Here is a 21,136-nt window from a genome sequence, read left to right on the forward strand (position 1 = left end):
TAATAAACCTTGTACTGGCAAAATTTGTAATTTGGACAAACTCGAGTTTAACCCTTTTACACTGGAGGCACAGATATAAACTACGATGAAGACGTAACCGTGTATGTAGGCTGTGCAGTGTACGCGTTATCTTCAAGCAAAATCTCGCTACCGTCTTGGATTATAAAAATCACGACAGTGAGCTCCTTTATTGTTATGCCATGTAGGGTTCTAGCTAAATTGGACATTCCATAGCTGAAGTATTGAACAACTAATTTACTTAGGGCTCTAAATGGCTCAACAGTCGCGGAGCGCGATGGTATATGTACATCGATATAGTTAATCACCTGCACTAAGGTTTCTAGGTCACCTTTGAGCATTGAATTATGTCGACGAAGCTACTGTTACAGCCTCTGTACCTATACCTACGCACGATGCAATTTCCTCTTTGACACCGGATAGGATGGCACGCCGGTTGCTTCTGTTTACAGAATGCACGGATATCTTGTATAATGACGAATAAGCGAAGATAAAACTATGATTTTTGTTAACAAGTAAAAATAAACTATTAAAACGCTGAAAAGCCGTCTAACCTTAGCTTTCCAAATATGTAGACATGCCTACAGAATGTAAACTCTCGAACAATATAACGCTTTTCTAAGTCAGTTGGGTTAAGACGCACTTGAATCCTTACCCACGCCTTAGCATGTGCAAAATCTGACACCTTTTAAATCCATCAGCAGCGCGCCGCCTCCTTCCCAGATGTTATTTCCATCGCTATCCTAGAGCAACGCCTCTGGTTTCAATATAACTTAGGTTTACGAATATCCTGGGGCCAAATTCGACATGTACAACTGTCAGATTTCGCATCCACGTCAAATTAACAGTTGATTTTATCGCATACTGAGTGTTGATTCCATCAACGGTTGATAATATCATTTGGTACAACCAAAACTCCACTCTAAACTAAGGGTTGTTCGGTTTGGTTTGCTTGTCACCCTAACTGTGGATTGTTAATGTCAAATTTTTACATTGTACGTATTCGATAACTTATGATTTTTCCCACATCAACGGGAGATCAACACGATACGTCAAACGTCGCTTGTGGAATAGGGGTCCTGGTAGCGATATACTGGGTCAAGTAAGATCTTAAATCACCCGCACTCGCACAAGCAAAAAGAATGCGTGGCTTGGGACCAATGTGGCCCTTCAGTCCGCCTGACTAGTCCCCCCCTTAGGTCGAAGCACTTCTCGACTCCAAGAGGCCGCCTCGAGTTGTCAAGGGCTCTTACGAACATTTCAAAAGGTTCATAATGACACCACAGTTTATCGTCTTTCGTGGGCGGTAGAAAAGTATTCAACCGATTTCAATATAAGTTGCTGTCGCAGCTGTTGTTGCAAAGTTGTTTGATTTAGGCTTCTGTGATCTTTACATTCTATATTTTTTAAGATCGCGGGAACTTTTTGAATGAGGCTAAATAGCTCAAAACCGTGATAAATGGCAAACTTGACGTAAGGCTTATAAGCTCAGGTGTAGGCGGTAAAAGGCTTAAATCATGATGAAAATGATGACGACATTAGTTTAGTTTTAATTATTAGTTTACTGTATATATTTAATCCTATCTATTTGCGTTAAATGACCAACCCGCCTGCCAAGCGTGGCGATTATGGCATTCACCCCCCAATGAAGGGGGAGGCCTATGTTCAGCAGTGGACGTCTTATGGCTGAGATGATGATGATGATTTGCGTTAAATAGCAAATGTATGAATTTGCCCTAAAATACAAAATAATGTAGCAAGGCTAAGTTACAGGCCTCAATTACAATAAATCTAAAAAGGTAATTATATCACTAAATAACGAGTATCACGGCTAATCCTGTTTAAATTTATTTCATATCGGTCTCCATAACATTTTAGGTAACGTCACACCTATTTATATATTCATTGCTATATAAGGTGCTACTTTACTAGTTGCATATACCCACCAAAAACATAAATGTAAAAAAGGAGAGCCAAGTTCAATACAAAAATTATGCTTGGCTGTGGGGCTCGCCGCAAAAAGAATGGAGATCTAAATGAGTGCCCCTGCCAAGTTCTATGCAAAATCCAAATATGTATTTATAGGAACTAAATAACATTATAAACAAGTATTAAACTCTATTTCTTTGCTTTATTGGATACCTATAACAATTGCTGTTATTTAAAAAAATGTGAGATCTTAAAGTAGGTTAGATTTGACTTGGCCAGTTTTCATTATATCAATCATTTTATATATATTGTAATTCTGATAAAACCTGGCCAAGCCAAATCTAACCTACTTTAAGATCTCACATTTTTTTAAATAACAGCAATTGTTATAGGTATCCAATAAAGCAAAGAAATAGAGTTTAATACTTGTTTATAATGTTATTTAGTTCCTATAAATACATATTTGGATTTTGCATAGAACTTGGCAGGGGCACTCATTTAGATCTCCATTCTTTTTGCGGCGAGCCCCACAGCCAAGCATAATTTTTGTATTGAACTTGGCTCTCCTTTTTTACATTTATGTTTTTGGTGGGATATCAATACTTTTTGTAAAGAAAACTAGGCAGGTATTGAGATTTAATGTTTTTTCTTGTGTTTCCGCTGTATGGTTTTTACTTCTGTTCTTTGTATAATTATGTGGTACCGCGCGCCGCCGACGACACACCGTTGGCCGGTTGTTTAGAGCGTATTACAAGTTTTTTGTATGGGGCACCACTTATTTTTTGACTAAACTTTATTTTAATATAGCAAATATAATGACGACCGGTCTGGCCTAGTGGGTAGTGACCCTGCCTGCGAAGCCGATGGTCCTGGGTTCGAATCCCAGTAAGGGCATTTATTTGTATGATGATACAGATATTTGTGCCTGAGTCATGGGTGTTTTCTATGTATTTAAGTATTTGTATATTATATATATCGTTGTCTGAGTACCCACAACACAAGCCTTCTTGAGCTTACTGTGGGACTTAGTCAATCTGTGTAAGAATGTCCTATAAAAAAAAAAAAAAGTTGTGATATTTCATAATAATACATATATTGGGGTAGTTTCAAATATCTGCTTGTAACGGTTCCAACGCTACAATAAAAAAATATTTTTTTGTATGGGGACCCCCCCTATTTTTTAACTTTTTTTTATTTTTAGATTTTTTCCTACGCTTACACACAATAACCGAGCTGGATTCCAAATTTCATCCTTCTAGGTCATCTGGAAGTAGGTTAGGTTTAGGTACTTATATCAGTCCCAATAAAAAATGGTTTTTTTTTGTATGGGGACCCCCCCTATTTTTAAACTTTATTTTATTTTTAGATTTTTTCCTACGGTTACACACAATAACCGAGCTGGATTCCAAATTTCATCCTTCTAGGTCATCTGGAAGTAGGTTAGGTTTAGGTACTTATATCAGTCCCAATAAAAAATGGTTTTTTGTATGGGGACCCCCCCTATTTTTAAACTTTATTTTATTTTTAGATTTTTTCCTACGGTTACACACAATAACCGAGCTGGATTCCAAATTTCATCCTTCTAGGTCATCTGGAAGTAGGTTAGGTTTAGGTACTTATATGTCAGTCCCAATAAAAAGTGGTTTTTTTGTATGGGGACCCCCCCTATTTTTTAACTTTATTTTATTTTTAGATTTTTTCCTACGGTTACACATAATAACCAAGCTGGATTCCAAATTTCACCCTTCTAGGTCATCTGGAAGTAGGTTAGGTTTAGGTACTATAAGTCATAAGTCAGTCTTAAAATTTACGACTTTTTGACCTTCATACCTTTATAACCGTTTGAGCTAGCTTCATGAAATTTGGGCTTCTAGATATCCTTATGGATATAATTAAACACACGTAGTTTTATGTGTTTACGTCAAAGATGTTTTGAGTTATAGAAGGGTCAAAAGTGGCACCAAGTGGTTCGTGTAATATTACACTCGGCGCTGGCTAGCCAGTTCCTTTGCTTGAACTTGGCTTGACACGCTGCCGCGTGTCTAGATTTTAACAGATGGTACTTTACTTTAAAACAATGATTAACTTTAAATAGAAATTAAGAATATTTAATTTAATTTTCTTTTGTTTTAATTTACCGAACAAAAAGGAAAACTGCAAAAGGTTATTAGGATAAAGTGGCCAGACAGTTAGGTGTTAGGTAAAATAGGTACTAGAATCTGTCAATGAGTTCATATTTTAATAATCACATTAACAGGGTGTTTTTACGTAGCAAATTAGTTTTTCAGTTTTCTCCAAATAAACATTGTAAAAGCTATATTGTTTCATACTTCAATATACTCCAGGAACCGAGTACTATCAGCTGTATAAATATCTGCAACTAATAAAGTAGCACCTTATATATTAAACTTAGCATGCAGGCGCCCATGTAATCAATAAATTTATCAATCACCTGTCGTGTGTAGTTTATCGAGTGTGTCAAGCACGCCGATGTTTCTACGAAACAATAATGTTCTCTAATAAACTAGGACAGCACTTCATGTTTACATGGCTTGTGTCAAATTATAATGCTTTCCATATATCAACTGCATCATAACATTAATAACATCAACAAAGTCAAATATTAGCGTTGCCGTTGTCGGGAATTTTCAGGTTATTTCTATCGGTTTGGTTATCATCAAGTTGTACTACTAGTAATAGGTTGAAATAAAAATATCTCTACTGGTGATAATCCCCAGTACTTATATACCACCCATTCACTTTGGTGGATTCTCTTTCCCAGTAGTTAATACCTACCTACTTTCTGGAAACTATCATATTCCTGTTCATTCCAAAAAAAAGAGATATTTAACTGTGTTTAAAAATACGAGTAACATACCTATACATCATTATCTTCCTCGCGTTGTCCTGGCATTTTGCCACGGCTCATGGGAGTCTGGGGCCTGCTTGGCAACAAATCCCAAGATTTGGGGTAGCACTAGTTTTTACGAAAGCGACTGCCAATCAACCTGCCACCGCAGAGGGTAGCAAACTAGGTCTTATTTTGATTGGTCCGGTTTCCTAACAATATTTTCCTTCACCGAAAAATGACTGCCCATTATATGTATTTCGTACATAAGTTCCGAAAAACTCATTGGCTAGTATGTGCCGGGTTTGAGCCCGCGACCTCGGGTTGCAAGTCGCATCCTTTTACCGCTAGACCACCAGCGCTTACATATATTATCTAGACACGCGGCAGCGTGTCAAGCCAAGTTCAAGCAAAGGAACTGGCGAGCCAGCGCCGAGTGTAATATTACACGAACCACTTGGTGCCACTTTTGACCCTTCTATAACTCAAAACATCTTTGACGTAAACACATAAAACTACGTGTGTTTAATTATATCCATAAGGATATCTAGAAGCCCAAATTTCATGAAGCTAGCTCAAACGGTTATAAAGGTATGAAGGTCAAAAAGTCGTAAATTTTAAGACTGACTTATGACTTATAGTACCTAAACCTAACCTACTTCCAGATGACCTAGAAGGATGAAATTTGGAATCCAGCTTGGTTATTGTGTGTAACCGTAGGAAAAAATTCTAAAAATAAAATAAAGTTAAAAAATAGGGGGGGTCCCCATACAAAAAAACCACTTTTTATTGGGACTGACATATAAGTACCTAAACCTAACCTACTTCCAGATGCCCTAGAAGGATTAAATTTGGAATCCAGCTCGGTTATTGTGTGTAACCGTAGGAAAAAATCTAAAAATAAAATAAAGTTTAAAAATAGGGGGGGTCCCCATACAAAAAAAACCATTTTTTTTTGGGACTGACATATAAGTACCTAAACCTAACCTACTTCCAGATGACCTAGAAGGATGAAATTTGGAATCCAGCTCGGTTATTGTGTGTAAGCGTAGGAAAAAATCTAAAAATAAAAAAAAGTTAAAAAATAGGGGGGGTCACCATACAAAAAAATATATTTTTATTGTAGCGTTGGAACCGTTACAAGCAGATATTTGAAACTACCCCAATATATGTATTATTATATTTGCTATATTAAAATAAAGTTTAGTCAAAAAATAAGTGGTGTCCCCATACAAAAAACTTGTAATACGCTCTAAACAACCGGCCAACGGTGTGTCGTCGGCGGCGCGCGGCACCACATAATTATACAAATAACAGAAGTAAAAACCATACAGCGGAAACACAAGAAAAAACATTAAATCTCAATACCTGCCTAGTTTTCTTTACAAAAAGTATTGATATCCCACCAAAAACATAAATGTAAAAAAGGAGAGCCAAGTTCAATACAAAAATTATGCTTGGCTGTGGGGCTCGCCGCAAAAAGAATGGAGATCTAAATGAGTGCCACTGCCAAGTTCTATGCAAAATCCAAATATGTATTTATAGGAACAAAATAACATGAACAATAATTATTAAACTCTATTTCTTTGCTTTATTGGATACCTACAACAATTGCTGTTATTTAAAAAAATGTGAGATCTTAAAGTAGGTTAGATTTGGCTTGGCCAGGTTTTATCAGAATTACAATATATATAAAATGATTGATATAATGAAAACTGGCCAAGTCAAATCTAACCTACTTTAAGATCTCTCATTTTTTTAAATAACAGCAATTGTTGTAGGTATCCAATAAAGCAAAGAAATAGAGTTTAATAATTATTGTTAATGTTATTTTGTTCCTATAAATACATATTTGGATTTTGCATAGAACTTGGCAGTGGCACTCATTTAGATCTCCATTCTTTTTGCGGCGAGCCCCACAGCCAAGCATAATTTTTGTATTGAACTTGGCTCTCCTTTTTTACATTTATGTTTTTGGTGGGATCATTATAACAGATTACAATAGGTATCAGCCCAAGAGGTAAATGCTCCTATACTTAAGCAACAGGTTGCGTTGCGGTGTAATGTAACACACATACGTATACGGTATTCGAGTATGTATAATTGTATATGTGCCTAAGTATGTAGTAAGTAGGGAGGGACCCAAGGTTAACGATATTACTTAGTCTCAAAAAAATACAAGCGGCGCCCAAAAAACCATAGCCGAGGCATAGTAATAAACAAACACTTGAAGCCAAAATTGAAATTTTGTTTGCACTTCTTTTGATAGCGAACCAATCAGAGCGTCGTTCCGCTTACGCAAATATGAGGGAAAGATTGAGTGCCTCGGTTTCCAGAAAATTGAATTATGTCATTTTATCGCGCGTAAATAACCTATTGTAGCAGGATTCAGCTTTTTATTTAAATTGAAATTTAGCTATTATGTTGTTCTTTTCTAGACTTTATTGGTTCCTTTGATTTTTTATGGTTCCTTTTGTTTCTTTTAACATCTTTCAATTAAAACGTTTGTTTTACCTATATTTCAAATTGGCTTTTAAAATGAAAGGAGGCCGAATCGATAAAATGGCATATTACTTTGTAATTATTATGATACGACCTTGCATGATACGAGTTGTGATCGCAAATCCCCAATAAAGCGTTCGAAATGCCACATAGTTAATCAGACGTGGCTCACTCCGCGATTTCGTCGCTTTGCTACAGGTAGCTAAAAGTACATCTGTTCGGCCCCAATTTTGGGGTTGGCCATAAGTGGCGCGTAGCGCTGTCGCCACCTAGCGGCCATATCTGTGCTGATCGTAACAGACGCGTTTTGTTAGAGAGTGAGTCTTCTGTACTTAGTACTATTATTTATTCTGTGACATAATGTGAAAAGTCTCGGAAGAGTCGCAAGGCATGTCGTGCGCACCAATGCGTGTTACATCATAAAGTCGCACCGTAGGGGTTCCTTTTGTACCTTTTTAATACGGAACCCTAAAAACATTTTATTGTAGGTACATACTAATGTGTCTGTGCGTTTAAGTAATTGCTTTTAGCGGGGTTCTTAGAAAGTACTAAGTTATTAACTAACATAAGTTGTAATAAGACTTTGATAAAGAGATCATTTCGTTATTTTCTAGTATAGTTAACTACTTACTATTGAGAGAGTAACAACGTTTATTCAAGTCGAATTCGAGCATTGATCTCGCTAACAGCCCGATTCGAACAATGCTTATAAGATGTCATAGCGATTCAATACTGCCAGCCTAGCCAAGGTTACAATCGCTATCGCTTCGACAACGAAAAGCATTATGTCTCTATCACTCTTCCATATTATCGCGACTGCCTTCCGATCGCTACCTACGGAGCGTAAGCGATCGGCATTTTGGTTACGCGGCCTGATCTGTCAGTGTGAAAAGTGTGAAAATTGTCACTTTTGACACTGACAGATCAATATCGTATCGCTATGGCATAAGTATTGTTCGAATCGGGTCGTAATACTACTTGTCAAACCAAGGAACAAACATCGGGTTTAACTAGGTAAACTAGGGAAGTTTAGGAACTTAGGAGTACTTAGGAACTTGGGGATTGACTACAGCGTAATATTACATTATGTATTACCTTGAACCCCAGACGGTGCGGGTCACTATTAAATATCTATATATGTGTGTTCGTGAGCCAAGTTTTGTAAAACATTTTCCTGCAATAATATATATGATACCATTAGTAGTAGAAAATGAAAAGTAGACCAAGGCAACCTTGAAGTACGTTATACGATATAGCACAACATTCTCTCGGGAATTACCCACGTAAACTCGCCAGAAGTGACAGAACTTCTTATTGGGAGATATTTGTGTTTATCAAATCGAAGGTAACCAGTGAGTCAATATACCTAATATATGTTGGTAACTAAACCTTCACGCTCGAACATAATATCGTTATTTACGTGGCCCGCGGTATGTTTCGCGTTTAGGCTTTGATAGGCACTCAATTTGCTTGTGGTGCCTTGGTAACAAATTGAATTGTAATGCCTCTTGTGTTTGCCTTTAATTTTAAAGATGTTATTGAGAGTAACATATTTTGAGAGACATGCTTCGCAATTATCTTAATGTAATGCAAATGCAAATGTTAAATAAATTGCGTTGAAGATATTAACACGAACGCGTAAAGTTAAATTGCTCTAAGGTTATATTTTCGTGGATCATTGGTAAGTCTGAAATAAACGTGGCTACAACTGGAGTGAGCCTAAGTATGCGCTTCCTATTTTATAAGTAAGTACCTATAATAGTGCATGTGTGGTGACCGTAGTAGGTAGGTATCTGTATCTGCTACACACTTGAAAACATTACTAGGTATCAGCACTTCGGGTAAAAAAGACAGGCGCATTCAGATCATTTTCGGAAGTCCATTGAAAAGAATAATCAAAAGCTTTTCGCCAACCAAGATTACACGTTATTCACGTTCGGTTGCATCCCACGCTGTCAAGAATGGCCATCATCAGTCGTTGACGTCACGCTTTGATGTGGCGGCGCCTCACAGGGCGATGTGGGGCCGAAAGTTGCGACAAATTGTATCCGGGCCCTTTGCCGTTGGCGCATGTGATGAAAAAATAGCGGTTACAAAAAAGCAAGTGGAATTTGTTGACAAGAGCGACACAGATTTTCGCGCTGCCTTTGCTTCCAAATAATGAACTGCTTATTAAAGTCTTTTACATTTTCTAAAAAAACAATCAATGGCTGGCATGCCACTGCTGGGCAATGTGCACCTACATTACACACAAGTTTCCCGACGACATTATCCTTTATTGATAAACTCATCATCATTTTATTGATTAACTAGTGGAAAATATCAAAAATAATGATGTATGTACGAGTACAATTATGCTCTCCCCTACATACCTTACGAAAAGCTGTTAGTTATAAGCTTTGCACCATTGTCTTCGGCATGGAAATCACAAGGTCGACCAGACAGTTAACACGAACCACAAAAAGAGTTGCCTCATAGATACTTATATGTAAATAAAATACATACATAAAAATATTAATACCTCATAGGAACTATATAGTAAAATGTACAAGCCAATTTCGGATATTACATATATCTTATGAGTTGTAGTAACCGCATTAACAATGTCGCAACTCCGTGGATACAGACCAGATACTAAACTCGGATCCATTCGTTAGTTTATCGTCACTGACAGCCATTTGAAAGTACGGTCATGAAGGCCTGCGAAAAATAAAATGAAAAATATTTTCTATGTCATTTACAACAATTTTCCGAGGAATATGAGGTGTCAATCTTTCCTTAAAGGACTGCTCAAAAAACGTTGTATTGATGTGTATGCTCAGTTTAGGATTCCGTAAGCGCATTACATCAAAAGAACGCACGCCCGGTTGAACTTGGCGAAACTAAACAGTACGTATATTTAGTCTGTTTTCTAAAGATCTCTTAAAAGGAGGAGGACATCCGTCAGGCTTTTAATTTTTTAGTCTTCGCTATGTTTTCTCGATTTTTCTTCCTTTTTATGGCTCTTCATATAAAAAACTGCGAGTCAGATATTTTTGTACGGTTAGTTGTGTTGCAAGTAAAACTGTAGGTATGTACACATACACATCGGTGGTTCGCAAGGTTGACTGAGCAATTGATTAGTGAAATCCAGGAGTGACTTAACGCATGATTTGCTTTCAAGATACTTGTAATGAACCCATAATGTGTTGATCTTGCACAATAAGACGAATGGATTCGCCGAACCGAATAAAACTTAAAGGTTATTGTTTACTGTTAGTGGGTAATGCTTAGTGGGTAGAAGGTGGTTGGTGTATATTATGTAAACATTAAATATATATAGATAAATAAATCTTAATAAATAATCGGGCACCGACTTCAAACATATCAGTTGGTAACGCATATTTACTTCAATATGTAGCATAATATTTTATTTTTTCCTTTATGAAGTCTCTTTTCTTTTTTTGTAAAAAGTTTTTATTAACGAGGGGTTCGTGTGACTCTTATCAATGTGGACGACCGTACCGCATAATAGAGAAAACTAACTACATAGAAAAGCCACGCGCGGCAAACCTCACATTAATTGCCCCGTCTAGACTCGAGGCGGAGGCATGCTTCAGCACTCGCAACTTAGTTCCGCCACTTTGCTCCAGCTAACTTTGTACCTTCATGTTTGATATTAATTTGTATTGAAACAGCTTCATTTAATTGAGAAACTATTCGTATTAAATATTCCCGCGATGATAAGATTGTAAGTGAATATTTGAACTTTTCCTTAATACTATTTTTCTTCTTTTACAGGTTAAAGTGTGATGAGTACAGTGATCCAGTGGTAAATAATGGCTGTGAACAGCCCTGGTGGTTACCCCCCTATCTCTCCCAAACCCCACACTCCAAAAAGTCCTCGTCACTTCGTCTTCCCCCAAAAGAGTCCCTCGGTCGCGTCTAGCACCTCTTCCTCTGGTTACTACACGCCTCAGTCTGGATGCAGCTATGACAAGCACAATCAGCCCCCCAAGTCACCGCTAGCGCACGGACATCGCAGCCCCATGAGTCCCAGACATTTCAATTTCCCCCAAAAGTCTCCATCGGGACGCTCGAGCCCTTGTAATCCTAGCTTTGACAGGCAAAGCCTGCACTACTCCGCATCTCTGAAGCACGGCCGCCGCGAGAAGTCCCGGTCACCAAAACCACCGCCTGTTCATATACACACTAACCCCGGCTATGTATCTCCCAATCGCACGAGAAAATTATACGGCTCGACGTCGACTGTCGGTTCCCCTAGGCTAGTGACGTCACCCAGCATTGTCTCCAGCCACACTGATGATTCGATGGATGCCATGCCAGGCACTCCCTCTGCAATGCTTAACGACGCTGACGACGAAGCGACAACGACGTCGTCGAGGATCTGCCGTAAATCTACATCAGATCTTACAGACATCACTGATGACACGCCTCAAACCCGATCGACCAGTATTAGTAGGCCATGCTCGCCTATGCGACGGGGTTCGATGAAGGGCGGCCTTGCATATCTAGCCAGTAGAAGGGGCTCAAGAGAGTCGACGATGTCAAATTGTGATTCGGTGGAGGATATCGGACCTCTAAATTTTCAAAATACAATGCGTGGTAGACAACGGCGGACTTCAAATTTCTTAGAATTGCCAGGTGAGTACAAAATGCCGTAATAACATCCCCTATAAACAACAAAGACCCATAAATCAGATTTGAAACATTTACGCGAACCCAGGTTTTTTCCGAACTTGGTGATTTGCAAGTTTTCTTCAAGAAAGGAAAGGTCCTCGGGAATGTAATGTTACTCTTTGTTATGAACGATGGCAAAATCCACTCGCTTTGTTCACTTGTTCAAAAAGGTGACATAACTTTATATACATTGCATAAATTATGTTGAAAATATCACCATAGGTGACTCCCATGCTTAACTTCAAACTCTGAATGCTTAAAGTTAATCATGGTAAAAGTAGTTGTAGTAAGTAGTTACTATATTTTGACTCATTTATTATACAGGGCGTCCCACGGCGATGCCACATGGAGGGAAAGTACCTTAAATATCATAGATAGCATATTTTGCTGAAAGAAGACTTCATTTTATTTTTAAAACTTAGTAAAGTTGCATTCATATTTTTTTAATTTTTTTTGAAAAAAAATGTATGGAAAAAAATTATCGCGTCATTGGAGGAAAAGTACCTTAATTATTGTAAATGAACATCTTACTCAAAGAAGACATTATTTCGATTTAAAAAAACAAGTTGAATTGCATTTTAAATAATTTCATGGTTAAACCGGGAATCGAACCCGCTACACGAGAAAAAAAAATACCTTGTACCAAAAAAATAATTCTCACATTGAAACCTTTCGATCGGTATTACAAAGCTACAAGGTATTTTTTTTTTCTCGTGTAGCGGGTTCGATTCCCGGTTTAACCATGAAATTATTTAAAATGCAATTCAACTTGTTTTTTTAAATCGAAATAATGTCTTCTTTCAGTAAGATGTTCATTTACAATAATTAAGGTACTTTTCCTCCAATGACGCGATAATTTTTTTCCATACATTTTTTTTCAAAAAAAATTAAAAAAGTATGAATGCAATTTAACTAAGTTTTAAAAATAAAATGAAGTCTTCTTTCAGCAAAATATGCTATCTATGATATTTAAGGTAATTTCCCTCCATGTGGCATCGCCGTGGGACGCCCTATAATAAGTGTTATAAAATGAATACTGAACTAAAATTAATCACAACTAAAAACTAAAGCTAAAAAATTAAAAATACCTATCAAAATTTTGCGCCCTTGGTAAGGTGCCCATCACGCAGGCAGCCTTCCGCGTTGGATTGCGATGGCCAATCTTTGCGCGAGAAAGCTGCCCGCGCGAGGGTCACCTGTGGAGCTGCCCGCGCGCGGGTCGCCTGTGGAGCTGCCCGCGCGAGGGTCACCTGTGGAGCTGCCCGCGCGAGGGTCACCTGTGGTAGTAGTAGTTACTTGTTTCTAGTAAGCTAATAAGCATTCAGCTCTACAGCGCAACAAGGTATTAAATATCTGTCAAAGTTAACATTAGTATACAGTGAGTAAATCTAATACGGGCGATAAATTAAATCGGACATAGTATTCATTAGTGTAATCATGAAGTAAAAGGTTTTTTTGAGTTGCAGTTCATTACGACACCATAATTAATTTTTTTCAAATTTCTCAGCAGCAATGTACTGTAAACATGGTTGCGGTACCGAAATGTCAAATGTTCATTAGCAATACAACAATAGCATTTACAAACTTACCTATCTGGAGGAACATTCACAATACATGTTAGCATTACACTGCTTTTAATGTTTTGTAGTTATTTTGGTAGATAAAAGTACCACTAGGCGTGTTAAAAGATATTAAATCTTATTTATTTATCATGTTTATCAACAAGAAACTGACTTCATTTTAATCAGTCACGATGACAGCACTTGACGTGATTATTTCTAATCTGAGCAATAGACAAGCACCTTTGATAGCATACCCTTTTTGAAAATTCATCTAATATCAGTATCTCATAAGTGATTATTGTGTATTCATTTCGTATTTAATTTGCCTGTTTTTTTATACCAGGATGGCGGAAAATAAGCATACGGCCCGCCTAATAGTTGTACAGTTATTACCAAAATTATTTCGAGAATTAACTAAACCGTCTAAACACCACACAACTTGGTTGGTACATTGTGTGAAAACGTGGCAAACTCTTTGGTGGAATTGCAAGTTTCTTATTTTATTTCAACTCTGATTTGACAATGTCAGTCGTTCGATTCAAAAGTAATCGTATGTTACAAAAATGCCTCGTTTAACAACTTTTACTGCTCCTGAATTAATGGACATGATTTTAATTTACGGTGAAACACTACAAAATGGTCATCGAGCGCTAGCTGTGTACAGAGAGCGATTCCCTCATCGGGTTGTACCAAGAAACGCTCGAGTAATTGTAAACGGGATACAGCGAGCTCGCGAAGGATTGCCCGTAACTGGAAGGGTGGAGGGGGCAAAACTAAACTCAGGTTTCTCAGAATTTGTATTGTTGTAAATTGTGTTTTTTAGTTTTCTTTTTTAGTTGGTTTTCTTTAGGTAAGTATTTCAGCAACTTCAGTACATTTCAGTTGTAATTTCAATAGGTCGTTATTAAAATAAATGATTGCTTTAATAAGATTTTTTCATGTAATTTGATTTTAAACTAGGTAGTAATTTCGTCAGATAAAAAACATCATACTTATTTATTATTTACCCACTCATGACAGTTAATGACATTACATACGCAATAGGAGTTTTTGAAAGTAACTGTCAACGAGCGTTTAACGTGAGTGTGTTTGCATTACATTGCGGGCTGAATTATTTTGTATGGACAAAATTATTGTTGCAACTTTAAGTAAATGTTATCTAATTACCTTTACTTTGTCCTATACTAACCACCGTTAAGAGATTCGCCCGTATTAGATTTACTCACTGTATACTGGAATTTAAAATATAAATAGTCGACTACATACAGTGTCAATGATTTAACTATAGAGATTCCTATCGAAGCACTCCTAATCGATATTTTAATCGAGTTTAAACCAATTTAATGTTTCTATAATTATGTATATTCTTTGACTTGATTGGAATGATTTAGCATAGATACGAAAAGTTGTTAGAAAAGACCATTAAATTGGTAGCTTCATAACACTGGCGGCGGCAACTTTTCTCATCATTTAACGAACTTCCCGAACCTAATGCGGGAACTTTTTTAACTACTTATCCGTTACTCTCAATATGAGCAATTTTCTAATTTTGTGAGATTTCGTAGTTTCCTGCGCCAGAATAAAAGCTTATAGATTTTGCAAATTAAATTATAACGTCTTAATTAACTTAACTCATCAATTAACCCAGGGTGTGCAGTGAGCATGAGTGTTAAGTAAATAATTTACATTTTGTACTAAGAGCTTTTGTCGCATCCGGTCACTTAAAGTGTCATTCTATAGAACTTGTTTGCTAACAAACGTCACTAGTAAATTCATATTTTTTGACAGTTTCAATATGGCGGTTTGTTTACATAGGGGCTTGTGCACAAATCACGCGAGGTTCGATGGGGGGAGGGAGGGTCACGAAAAAATCACGATAGATCACGTTGGGGGAGGGGGGGTATAAGGAAACCTCACGTGTATTTTTCTACAGTGAACGAAACTAAGAAAAAAACCTACCACATGAGTAGATATTTTTTTCTCGGTCGGTTTTTTTCGGTTTCTCACTCTGCACTTCAAAATAGCCAGTCTATTTAACGAAAATAGAAAAATAAACAAGATTTTCTATATACAATACTATTTATCTTAAAATTAGGTCGAATGATAAAAGGTCGAATGGTAGGTGATTAAGATATAATGACATGTAAAAATATTTTTTATCAATAAATGATCGTATCGTATCGTAATGAAAAAAATCAAAAAAATACACGTGAGGTTGTGTGGGGGGAGGGGGGTAGCCAAAAACCTCACCAAATATCACCAAGGGGGAGGGGGGGTCAAAAAGTAGCCGAAAACACCTCGCGTGATTTGTGCACAACCCCTAGTTAGCAAGTTCCATAAAATGACACTTTACGGCCACATTTATTCTAAGGCCAAGTATTATTATGAACGGCCACTTCCCCAATGGGCTATCTTTTAAGGGCTTACAAACATTTCCCGAAAGGCCACAATCCTCTAACGTCCTCTTCCCCTTTTTGTCCAGTGGTGGAACACTCCCGGCCGCGCGTGTGCTCGCTGCCCGAGAAGCCGTATAACCCTCGCATCTCGGACGACCTGTACCGGCTGCGCACCTTCTCCATCACCACCAAGGGCGGCGTCGTCAACTGCGGCGACTCCATCTGCAACCGCCGGTCGCGCTCCAACACCTCCGTCAACTCCACCAACAGCAGGCAAGTGCTACAACCCGCATCTCGGACGACCTGTACCGGCTGCGCACCTTCTCAATCACCACCAAGGGCGGCGTCGTCAACTGCGGCGACTCCATCTGCAACCGCCGGTCGCGCTCCAACACCTCTGTCAACTCCACCAACAGCAGGCAAGTGCTACAACCCACATCTCGGACGACCTGTACCGGCTGCGCACATATTCCATCACCACCAAGGGCGGCGTCGTCAACTGCGGCGACTCCATCTGCAACCGCCGGTCGCGCTCCAACACCTCTGTCAACTCCACCAACAGCAGGCAAGTGCTACAACCCGCATCTCGGACGACCTGTACCGGCTGCGCACATATTCCATCACCACCAAGGGCGGCGTCGTCAACTGCGGCGACTCCATCTGCAACCGCCGGTCGCGCTCCAACACCTCTGTCAACTCCACCAACAGCAGGCAAGTGCATTATGAATAAGTTTTTAAAAATCATTTTTCGTACTAGCAATTTTATCGCTGACAGTAGTTTTCTTTCAACAGGCAACTATTCATTATAACAAACCCTAACACAATTAGGTTACGTTGTTTTATCATTAACACAGAGTTCATATAACCATCATCAGATCAGATCAACGGTACCATAATATTACCGTACCGTACAGCCGGCCTAGCCAAGGTTACAATCGCTATTGCTTCGACAACGAAAACCATTATGTCTCTCTATCACTCTTCCATATTAGTGCGACAGTGACAGTTGCGTTTCGATCGCTACGGAGCGTAAGCGATCGGCATCTTGGCTACGCGGCCTGTACAGATTATATGTACAGTATAGATTTGGTTGTACCATCAAGCTAATAGTAATAACAAAGACCGAAGATCGAAACTCTTTATTCAAACAAACTATATTGAATCCTTGTAAAATACTATTGGGGCATCAATCGCTCTGAGTACTCGTACATTCATTACGTTCCTGGAATTAGGTACCCAACATGTCTCTTCTCTTCGTGGTCGTGACTTCATGTCTGAGGGACGTGACGTGACTCCTTTGGGTTATTCTTCCTACCATTGCTCTCCAGGCCTCTCGATCTTCGGCCATCTGCATTGTTGCCTGGAGCGAAGTCTGGGTAATATTTTGGACCACATCAACATGAGATTATCCTAATACACATAAACAGAGCGGACACTATCATTATTCATTACACAATAATCTGACACAGCACAGTCAACTAATCAGATTAGGGCAGATTTGTGAGCGATGTCCGTTTCGCGTGCCGCCTTCTGACCCACATACCACAAGATGAATGAAGCCGTTAGTCGCACCTCAAAGGAAAATGTCTCCGGGTTTACATTACCCACAGCTAGTCACCGTAGCCAAGCGAAAATCAGCTTTATCACAAAGTGCTAAAGTATCAATATTTTAATATGCTGTGTCATGTTGATTTTTGACTACAGATCGGCGTGGTCGTTTGCGGATAGGTCATTGAGGCAAAACGTAATTTTGTCGTTACGAGCTCTTTGTGGAATACTTATTCTGAATATCGTTACGCGTAGCTACTCAAAAGTTATACTGGGGCACTTAATTAAGGCGATTCCTTTGTTGTTCTTTTTCAAAGACATTTATTCTAATATAATTAATAATTAATTATATATTCCGCCGTGTCACATATATGCGGGCACACTAAAAGTATTTAATGAATACAGAGAAAATCTAATCTCTTAAAAATCGATGCGACTAAAAAGACCCATTAAAGTGAAACGTTTTGTTTTATTATAATATTTTATTCACCATCCCAATGGTCGACAGCCGAGTGATCTCTAACCGACCTGAAGTTGTTTACGAATTCAGGAATGGAGAGAAAGTTTATTTCATTTCGGGACAATCAGTCAACGTCAGTTGGTGTTGGGTTTTAATAAAAGAACACTATTCGGCTGAGTCTGTATGTAAATATGACTTTTTGTCCAAGTTCGCGACAAAGGTGGGGCTGTGGGTATTTCTGTTAATACATTTTTATACGGTACAAATTTTCCATTAAGGTGTCATGTCAAATGTGCTATCTATTAAGTTTAATGATAAATAGTTTCACGGTGACATTTTTCACTTAAACTGGCCGACTTCTCGCGATTGTTTCCAGGTTAACAACAGATATGCTTGAGCGTTCAGAAGGTTACATTTATTCCACTAGTTTCGGTATGTAATAATGAGTTCTATTCGGTTCGGTTCCGTTATACTTATACTAATGGTGGGATGAAATGAATATGAAAGCCGCTAGGGATCGTTATGTCAATAAATGTTTATGTTAAAATACAAGTGGCCTTGAAAATAACTGGTGAACTTGGCAATTAAAGCTTGGTTGACAAAATCATTTCAAAACACATCATAATGTAATCATTAATACTGAAATTGCTTACTTCGATTATAAACCTTCAGCGTGAAACCCTAAATCTACTTTTATTATTGAGAAGTTTCCAAAGTTATAATAGGCTCAGTTACAATAAAAAACATCATATTTATATCATTTTCATAAACGAATCTGAATCTCAAGCCGTGTAGATTTAACGAAGCACATTAAAGAATTAATAACAACCGAGTGAGTGAGGAAAATTTCACAATTTTATTTCATTACATAATAAGCTTTTTGAAATTTAATTTGAATGAATAAATGAATGTATTCACAAAATCTTAGAAACAGGATTTATTTATTTCATTTCACTTAAACCAATTTTATTAAGAATATACAGGGTACATAAATAATCATACAAAAGTACACATACATATTTAGATATATTTAAGTTACTTTTCACTTAAACTGAATTTAAAGAACTGGGAACTATTACATTCATAGTTAATTTATTGTCGAAAAATGAAAACATATTATATCTTTGACGTCTACTGTACGCCAGTCATAACAGCATACTCGATTTTGGAAACTAACTTTGGTCACCATAATATTAAAAAACCGGCCAAGTGCGAGTCGGACTAGCGCACGAAGGGTTCCGTACCATTACGCAAAAAACGGCAAAAAAATCACGTTTGTTGTACGGGAGCCCTACTTAAATATTTATTACTAGCTGTTGCCCGCGACTTCGTCCGCGTGGAATCTTATCTTCAACATTTTACATCTTTAGTACTATAATTTTCATATCCAAGCAATGTTGAAATTAAGTACTTTCTTTTTTACCAAGTTGTATGAAGTTTTAAGTCAAGTGAATTTTGATGATGGTTGCTGAAATTACTTTTCTTGTATTCTCATAATAGGTGCCTATGCCCTTATACAAAGATTCAAGTTCCGCACTCACAAAATATCTGATCTTCATACAAACTTTCAACCCCTTTCTCACCACCTTGGGGGATGATTTTCAAAAATGCTTGAATTAGTTTTTATGTTTTTTAATTTAATACCTACCTTTTTTTAGACTGGTCATATTTTTCATCAAAACGATTTCGACTGGCAAAGCATATTACTTTTTGGCAACCGGGTTTTTTAACCTAATTAGACCCTGCTGAATCCGAATTTGCCGGTTGCTCGATCGAAATCTTGACCGGAAGTGAGATATTTGACATTAAAGGTCCCTTTTTTTAGTTTTTCGTAAATAACTCTTAAACGGAGGCGCATAGCAAAAAATGTTCTATTACATAAGTAATCTGCATAAAATTGCCTACAAGAAAGATTCAGTACAATTTTTCGCTAGGATCAATATTCAAAGAGATATTAGCGCGGGAAATTTAATTATAATCACTTCTAAGGTCCCTTTTTTTAGTTTTTCGTAAATAACTCATAAACGGTGGCCAATATCAAAAAAATTTGTTAAACGATAATAATCTACATAAAATTTTGAGCAAAACATATTCAGTACACTTTTCGCAGGGATCAATATTTAAAAAGATAATAAAGAGGGAAAGTTCTAGTATAATGAATTCTAAGTTTCCTTGTTTTTATTTATTCGTTAATAATTTGAAAAGTATGACTCATAGCAAAAAAAATCTTATACCTAAATAATAAACATAAAATTTCCTACAAGAAACATGTGGAACACTTTTCGCTAGGATCAATATTTAAAAAGACAAAGCAGCGGGTAAGTTAATTATAAATAATTTTGAAGTCCCTTTTTAGTTATTTGTAAATAACTCGTAAACGGTGTCCCATAGCAAAATAGGTTTTTAAGAATAAATTATTTACATAAAATTTCCTCCAAAAAACATATTGAACACTTTTCTCTCGGATCAATATTTCAAGGGATATTAAAGGAAGAAAGTTAATTACAATCATTTCACATGTCACTTGTTATTAGTTTTTCGTAAATAACTCGTAAACGGTGGCTCTTTGCAAAATAATATTCTACATAAATACTAAACATAAAATTGTCCACAAAAAAGGTTCTGTACACTTTTTCGCTACGATCAATATTTAAAGAGGTATTAAAGGGGTAAGTTCAATAATAATTAATTTCCAAGTCCCTATTTTCAGGTTTTCCTAAATGACTCGTAAACGGATAAATGGGGGGGGGGGAATGGTCATTGTTTGGCTATGGGGGGGGGGGGAGGGGGGCTTTATCTCCGGCTTTATCTCCGAAACTACTGGGTTTACCTATAGATGGCAGGAAAACCTATTAGAAATATGCAGTCAAGCGCGAGTCGCACATTACTTAGTTTTTGAACCGACCCCTACGGGTTTTTTAATGGCAATTCACTCGCGTTTCACATATTTAAAATTTGGGTAATGTACGGAACCCTTGCAACGCGAGTCCGACTCGCGCTTGGCCGGTTTTTTCCTTTTGAGGTACGGAACCCTAAAAACTAAAAAGAAGTGGCATGTGAATTGATCGTAATGAACTTTCTTTCTTTAATATCGTTTCAAATATTTATCCCAGAGAAAAGTGTTCATTATGTTTTCATAGAAAATTTTATGCCGATTTTTTATTTACAAGAACATTAAGACTTATTTTGCTAT

General features: G+C 37.4%; 1 protein-coding gene across 1 annotated transcript in view; it reads left to right on the forward strand.

Annotated features, from left to right (window-relative positions):
• Positions 1 to 21,136, forward strand: part of LOC134674080 (uncharacterized) — a 69,556-nt gene that overhangs the window by 17,003 nt on the left and 31,417 nt on the right. Inside the window, exons 2-3 of the mRNA XM_063532136.1 lie at positions 11,078 to 11,941; positions 16,022 to 16,208. Of these exons, the coding sequence (XP_063388206.1) occupies positions 11,116 to 11,941; positions 16,022 to 16,208 (1,013 nt within the window). The 5' untranslated portion in view covers positions 11,078 to 11,115. The remainder of the gene's footprint in view (positions 1 to 11,077; positions 11,942 to 16,021; positions 16,209 to 21,136) is intronic.

The sequence above is a fragment of the Cydia fagiglandana genome, chromosome 19 (genome assembly GCF_963556715.1).
Source record: "Cydia fagiglandana chromosome 19, ilCydFagi1.1, whole genome shotgun sequence".
Lineage (NCBI taxonomy): Eukaryota > Metazoa > Arthropoda > Insecta > Lepidoptera > Tortricidae > Cydia > Cydia fagiglandana.